This window comes from Thalia democratica, chromosome 3 (genome assembly GCF_965202585.1).
Source record: "Thalia democratica chromosome 3, ktThaDemo2.hap1.1, whole genome shotgun sequence".
NCBI classification, from domain to species: domain Eukaryota; kingdom Metazoa; phylum Chordata; class Thaliacea; order Salpida; family Salpidae; genus Thalia; species Thalia democratica.
The window spans coordinates 50,859,121-50,867,301 of NC_139167.1; the positions used below are offsets into that span (position 1 = coordinate 50,859,121).

General features: G+C 25.8%; 1 protein-coding gene across 4 annotated transcripts in view; it reads right to left on the bottom strand.

The window, feature by feature from the left end:
- Positions 1 to 7,188, bottom strand: part of LOC145831191 (dnaJ homolog subfamily C member 13-like) — a 38,528-nt gene extending 31,340 nt beyond the window's left edge. For all 4 annotated transcript variants that reach the window (XM_082938326.1, XM_082938325.1, XM_082938324.1 and 1 more), the window contains exons 1-4: positions 7,052 to 7,188; positions 6,819 to 6,894; positions 2,183 to 2,332; positions 561 to 659 (exon numbers count right to left, since the gene is read on the bottom strand). In XM_082938326.1, the coding sequence (XP_082794452.1) occupies positions 561 to 659; positions 2,183 to 2,332; positions 6,819 to 6,894; positions 7,052 to 7,122 (396 nt within the window). In that variant the 5' untranslated portion in view covers positions 7,123 to 7,188. The remainder of the gene's footprint in view (positions 1 to 560; positions 660 to 2,182; positions 2,333 to 6,818; positions 6,895 to 7,051) is intronic.
- Between the last annotated feature and the right edge of the window lie 993 nt (positions 7,189 to 8,181).

Consider the following 8,181-nt stretch of genomic DNA (forward strand, 5'->3'; position numbering starts at 1 on the left):
ATAATGATAATATTAAATTAATGAGTTTGCTTTAATATGTGTAAAATAATTGATTGTTATTAAAAATAAAAAAACAAATGTATTCCGTTTATTTTTGTAAACATTATACTTGTTTTTTTTTTTGTAGATGTAAAACATTAAATATAAAAATTGTATTTATTAACACTTTCGCTAGTTAATCGTGAAGTTATTATTAGTAACTTAATTAGTAAGTTTTGTTATGTGTAAAAGCATCCGGTAAGACAAAAGCTAGATTTAAACAGGTTTTTTCCAAGGTTTATATTGTTGGATCAATCATATATAGTCAAATCGAAGAAAAAAGCTATCTAAAAACTGATAACTTCTGCTAAGTACGACTAACTTATGAATTTTAAGTATGACAAAAAATAAATGTTAAACACATTATATAGATATTTTCATAATAATTTTAAATTTTCACAAACAAGAGTTTATGTGCACGTATTTTTATAAATAAAAAACACACTTTTTGAATTAGATTTTTTTTGCTTTGTAAGTATGTTTTTAATTTCATGATTACCAAGCTAGTAACAAAAACTAACCTCTAGTAAAACAGACTTTTGAGAGTCGCTCCAGTGGTGCTTTCGAGCGTTGAATTGCTTTATTTTGTGGTACGAGTCAGAACCAAATTTGCAATGTCTCTGTAATAAACGTTTTGAATTCCAATATATAACTTATATAAAACAAAAAAAAGAATACATGTTGATAGATGGAAAAGATGAAAATTTGTTACTTGTTAGCTTGAAAACACCTTTTTGAGCATAAAATCTAAATATTCAAAGAAAAATGTACATGAAAGTAGTAAAATCTATTTGAAAAAAAAATTAATAAAAGTTTCAGCTTTATCTTAATAAAATTCTGTCTTAAGCAATAGCATTAAATTTCATAAAACTATTTTTCACCTAAATTGTTTGTTCACGTTCTTTATTAAAAGATAACATATACATTTTATTTTTTACTCTTCTGACATATTTTTTTATATTATTTGAAAACCCATAATAATGTTTTATTTTATTGGAACATCATACTCTTAATGTAATCATTGAAATAAGTAAAGTATATTTGGAGAATTTAAATTTTGGATTGTTTTAAACCTATTTACACTATAGTCTAAAAATTAAGAAGCAATTGTACAACAATCGGATATTTTTATTTTTTTATTTTTTTTATTAATATACTAGTGTTTTACTTCTATAAAAATTTGATTACAAAAATATTTTTATATAAAATCAGAACGCAGCATTAGTGTTAATAATTAACTATTTACCCTTGCAGGTGTAAACAAAAATAAAACATGCAGTCAAAGATAATTGTATAATTCTTATTTTTTCCTTACATATTGATTTTCAATCAAGTAAAATGTTAAATTTATAAACTTTTAATACGGACACAAGTATAAAATTACATTTAATGTACTATTTACTAAAACATCAAAAACTTATTAACTCAAATATTTATCCAAAATTAAGAACTAAAATAAAAATTAAATCTACGAAATTCTTTTACTTCAACTTATTACAAAAATAAAGTAAAACTGTTTCAGCAAAATTTAATAAGCTTCAATGTATACTACAATTAATGTTTTATGACAAACAAAAAATTTACGTATTTCAAAGTCAAAAAACTAGCAGTTGACATAAAACATAACAAGTTGTATAAGTTTTTAATACATTAATATTACACAGAATTTCAATATTATTCAAGTGGTATATATACTTACAATATTATTCAAATACGTTTTGAATTTGAAATTTTTTGAAAGTACAATGCATACTGTAAAATTTATAAACAATTTTGGTGTAAGTAAAAAAAAGTTACTTTACATCAAATAAAATTATCTTAACATTTTTTCATTTAAAAGTGTATTTCATAATTTAAAACGGTACTGACAACATTGATGCATTTATATAAATTAGAACTATTTGATCTTGATTACAACAACAATAGTTTACTTTAAGTTTTACAAAAAAGATAGAAAAGAATAAAAATAATTTAATATATAAATTAAGAAATGCAACTTAAATTAGTTTTAAAAAGCTTATAGTTGTAAGACAAAACTAATTCGACTAATTAACCATACTTATTAATAATAAATTTATTTCAATCACAAAAAATTAAATACAAAGTTTAAAATACAGTTTATGGTACACAATAACAAACTTACAAGGGTTTCAGTAATTACTCTTTCTCTGTAATCACAAGAAAACTTCATTGTTTCATTTTTCTTGCCCAATTTTCTCAATGATATGACAAACTCATTTTGATTTTTTGATTTATTGTCAGGAAGAATACCAGCAAAATCATTATAGGACCACTAAAATTTTGATAAGTTATGTTTTTACAAATAAAATAACATTTATATGACCTTTAATTAAAAATATACACAAAAAAGTATTGCATAAATCACAGCTTCAATAAAAGTATACATTAGTACTTAGTTTAAAACACAACTTATTAATTATATAAATAAATCAAAAACAAAGCAGTGTATAAATTCCTTTTTATAAACTTATGTTAGTATATAACTAAAACTTTTTTTTAAGTAAGTTTTTCAACGTATTTAAAAAAAATAACTATTTTATGTCTGCATATATTCATAACATTCTAGACTAAGTATACAATTTTTGTAAAACTTTAAATAATTAATGAAATGAGTTATTTCTACTAACGAAAATTTAAAAATTGAATAAATTAAAAATTGATACTACAAATACTTATAAAAAAATTTATATTAAAAAAAGTTACTTAAATGCAAAAAAACATACTTAGAAACTCACTTTTGTAGAAGTATTTACCTAATTTTAGTTATGTTTTGTATTACAGACTTTATCTTTTTTGTATTAATTTGTGAATAAACTCAACAAAGAAAGATATATTTATTTATGATAAAGTCAAGCTGAATTGAATCAACAATGCCTGTGATTAAATGCCCTCTTGAGAGTTGCACATATGAAACACCAGACGTCAATGCATCTGTAGTTGCCTCTTTGCTTATCATTCACAACAATGTACACATTAATGCAAATTCTTCAAAACCAAAGCTTCTAAAGATGGACCGTCCTCAAATAGGGACAGATGCAATGAAGAGGGTTGGAACATATTTGTACAAAAGTGGACTATTTTTAAAGATAGCATGGAGATGACAGATGTAGAAAAACGCCGTCAACTGTACCAGTGCTGTGAGGAAGATTTAGGCGATGCTATTCTGAAGGGACATGAAGATGTAGTAAATTTGAGTGAGCAAGAGCTTTTAAGGATGATCAAGCAGCTTGCAGTTATTCCTGTTTCAGTTGTTGTACAATGATCAGACTTTCTTAGTGCAAGACAGGATTTGACTGAAAACACTTTAAAGATCATTTACTGCCCGTTTAAAGGGAAAAGCCAGTACATGCTCATACACATGTAAATGCCCAAACAATGGCTGTAATCAAATGATAGATTTTACAGACATAATCCTAAAAGATGTCATGGTAATAGGTTTAGCCGATGAGGATATCCGTAAAGAGGTGCTAGGATGGGAAAATCTAGATGAGAAAAATGTCAATGAGACAATTGGTTTTATTGAAGGAAAAGAGATGGCACGTGATGCAATGTCAAAACCCGCTGTTACAGCATAAGTTTTCTCATAAAAATCCTCAAAGAAAACCACACAAAAGCCAATTGGTAAAATATATTGTGGCATATGTAATAAATTAACTGATAAATTTGTTTGGAGCAGTAAAGATATGAGGTATATTGAGTGTTCTGCCTGTAAAAAATACTGGAAAAAGTCCTGTAAAAAAGTTTATCAAAGTCACCAAAACTTTGCTGATGAGTCAAATGCACTTCTAGTTGGTGGATTGTATACACTAAATGTATACAAATCCTTAAAGAAAACCACACAAAAACCAAGTGGTAAAACAACTTGTAGCATATGTAATAAATCAACTGATAAATTTGTGTGGAGCAGTAAAAATATTAGGTATATTGAGTGTTTTGCCTGTAAACAATGCTGGATAAAGTTCCATAAAAAAGTTTATCAAAGTCATCAAAATTATGCTGATGAGTCAAATACAATTCTAGTTGGTGGATTGTATACAAAAAAATTTGATGCTTTTCAGCCGAGGTTGTAGAAAAAATATGTTCGAGTGGAAAAACGCGAAGAAGAAAAAGGAGGTACAGGGACAGAAAAACGTACTTTTACACACTGGATCGCGACAAAATTTAAAGAAGTCATTACCTTACTTCAGAAAGAGTGTTATGACTTACAATAACCCGCAGATCTCAAAAATGTGGCGTGACATTTGGAATAAAAAGGAAGAATCTCTCAATATTTGTTTTGTTAAGTCTCTGGAAAATATAAGTGAGAACACAAAATTGTTGCCACCACTGAATTGCGGTGATCATGTTGTGATACTAAATCAAACAGGTAACTTTTCTAGCAAGTGGGGGAATAGTGGAGTGGTGGTGGAAGTGAAGGACTGTTGTCAAGGTTGATGGATCAGGTCCCTTATCCCTTATTATCCCTTATCTGAGAAAAGCAAACATACCAATGTAAAAGTTTGTCTTTTCTGTTAGGTTGAGGAAAATATGTCAAGAAAAGTTTTAATGTTCTGTGTTTTTATAGAAGGAAGATGCTTTTTGAATAAGCATTGTGTAATTTCCCTCTGTACTAATGGTTTTCTTCAAAATTTATGTTGAACTGGAATGGCTCGGATTTGCTTTGACCAATATTTTCTTGACTTATATGTTCTACAGAAAAGCAAACAGATCGCCAAAGTTTACTGCGAACAACAATGTGTCCGGGATGAGTGTGTGAAATTATTGGATTATTTGCAGCGTTTCCGTGTAAGACTTTACGATGCTTTTCAAAAAATTTTGTAACACTGATGTTGCTTTTATTCATTTATTGTCAAGTTGGAATGTTCACTAAATTAATGTTTTATGGTCTAATGAATGAGTTTCAGTCTAATGGTGACGTCCTAAAGTTTGTAGTTGACTTTGCAGCAGACTAGTCTAACAGCCATCTGTTCAAAGTGATCTTGGATAAGGACGCAGAGATTGACTTTCAAAAACTCGAACTGTTGGTTGGTATCGAGTATATGGAAAATAAGTGTAGCAGTATTTCGTCAGTGTTTAATGCTATCAGTAATGCACCTTCTACTTTGTTTAAAGTCGAAAATATGATAAAGATGTTTATCAGCAAAATAAGTGAAGTTTCAAGGTGGTTAGATGAATGACGTGTGGTTTTGTTCTTCAAAGCTGAAAAGTTCAAATTGGTGAAGCAATTAAGTTTTTAAATGCTTGTATTCAGCAACTGAGTGAAGAAAAGTAAAGATTAAGTCTCAAATTTTTTGTTACAGTTTGTTTGTTTAAGTTGTAGTTTGTTTTAACAAATCATTTATTAGTGAACTAAGTTAATCATAATTTTTGAAATGTTTTTGCCTTTTTAAGTTTAATTTCGTTGAATTTAAGACCTGAAAAAAGTGTTTAAGTTGTAACAAATTGTTTAAAAAAAATTTGTTTTGCTAGGTAAATTTATAGTTTTATCTCCTTAGTAGATAAAATCTGGGGGGAGATGTAGAAGTATTTACCTAATTTTAATTATGTTTTGTATTACAGACTTTATCATTCTTGTATTAGTTTGTGAATAAACTCAACAAAGAAAGATATATTTATTTAACTTTAAACTTTTCTGAGTAATGAAAAACAAGTCTAAATCAGTCAATCTTTATAGTAATGCTTATACAACAATAACAAAGTATTTTTTAGTACTTAGCCATAAAGTGAAAAATTTAGCCATAAAATTTAACAAAAACTAAACAACATGTATTTCAATAACATATCATAACTTGAGTCATAGTTTCAAAAATTAAAATTAGTCTAAATTTGAAAAAACGTTCAAGTTAGTCCAAGAACAAAAACTTCAAAAAGTTTCCAACTAGCCTCTTTACCTGAGTGGCTGAACTTGAATTAAAGTGAAACCTTGTCTAAACAGTATAATAGATATTGAAATACTTGAATTTTTATAAATAGTGAAAAATATATTAAAAGAATAAAATGATTACAAATAAAAATTTAAGGCCTTAGGCGAGTTAAAGTGTATTTCTATTCAAACAATGACATTGGCTTTTAGATGAAAGTATAATACAATAACTTTAGGTAACTCATTTAAAATATAAAAATTTAAATAAAGTTTTGCAATACAGTCAATTTTATGTAAAATTTCTAATACAAAACTATGGGCAACAGTTTAATAATTTCCAATTTTAAAATAAATCAAAATTTACTGAAAAATTATTTACTTTTTTTGGAAGCTAAATACTCTAAATTGTTAGGAAGCAATCCTTAAATAGTTAAAAATCAATTAAACTTTTAAATTTTTTAATTTTTAGTTTCTAAATTTTCAAAACAATACCCATTTTTGAAAAAATAAAGAAACATTTTTTTTTAATATAAAAAATTTTAGTTAGTTTATTTCAATTAATGAAAAAGAAAGATTAGTTAAAACATAAATGGAAATTTAAACTTTAAACAGAAAGTTTTTTTTTCCCTTTAAATGGATTTACTTAGCCTGTCAATTTTAGTCATTTATATCTAAAAAGCTACATCGAATTTCATTAAGAGATTTAAAGTTTTTGATAGCTGTGATAAAACTTTTGTAAAAAATCAATCTGTATAAACTAGGCATAAACTTTTATAATAAAAGTTAGATCTAAAAGTATTCTTACTTAGTTATCTTTAATAACTAAGTAATATTGTTTCCAATTACCAAGTAGTATATTTTTGGAATAGTAAAAACAGAAAAAATTCTAAAGTACCTGGTTTGTAATTTCTAGAGAATTAGGATTGTAAGTTGTAACAGCTTTTGTACCAACTGCAAATAGTCGCTTGTATCTGAAAATTTTATAGTGAGTTATTTAATTTTTTATAGTTTTATTCTTAAATAAAAAAATTAAAATGTTATCATAAGTTTTTTTTTCATATCTTTCATACAATAATAAAGTTAACTGGATGACTTATGCACCTAACAACCGAAAACTCTTCAACTTACTTTCCTCTCCATGAGTGTTTTGTAGCATAGTAACAAGCTAAATCTACATTGTCAGCTATGATTTGGGACATAACCAAATTTCAAAAATAGTTGGTATTAACTCCAATATACAAGACAAAGTTCAACTATTTATACAATTTCTGCTGTTGCATAAATTAGTGTTAAAATCATATTAATTTTTAATAATTGGTTTCAAGGTCTTAATAAGATCTCAGGATAGTTTGTTTTTAATAATCTTTAATAAGATTTGGTTTATCCAGTTTCAATATTTTCTGATTTTGTATAATTATATTTGCTTAAACTTTAAATTTAGAAGTATATAAACCTAGAAGTATATACATTCAGCTTTATTAAAAAAGAAAAAATGAACATGAAGTATAAATAAAGTTTGAGCCAGAGGCAAAAAGACTTACTGAAGTATTTCAAAATACTCAGATTAGACTAAGGTCAAAAGCAATTACTCAGAAAACCTCTACAAATCTACAAAAACAACAAAAAAAAAATGTGTTATCTTGTTTAATTACAAACTTTTTTTTGTGGACTAAATATGTGTAAATATGCAAGAAGTCATTGTATCTAACTTGAGACTCAGACAAAATATCTCTAAAATAAACTTATTAGTTATTTTGACTGCATTCTGATCAAGTTGTGGTTCTAACAAGTTTTAATTGTACAGCAAAATTGTTTAGCATAATAATTAAATAATTTTTAAATTTAAACTTGATTCTCACGTCAAAATTGTTACTTTTTTATAAAACTTAAATTTTTTACTACAGTATAATTTTATTTCAGTTTACATTCAGTTTAATTTAGTAAGATACAATTTTTGGTAAGAAATAAATAATGATGAAATGTGTTTTGTTATACTTTTTGAACAAGTTATGGACTAGAAAAAGATTTTCAAATAATTATTTCATATTTGTTTACCTTGATGACCAAAAAGTCTTTATTTACACTATATGATAATTTAAATTAAAAAAAAACAAATTTTTTGTCTTCTGGTTTTTATTTTCTTCTATTATTAATAACAAGTTTTATTAGAGAAAAAAAGTAGTAATTATCATTGTTTTATGAAAAAAAACTACAATACATTTTTATAATCAAACTGCTTATTTTAATTCTGTATTTGC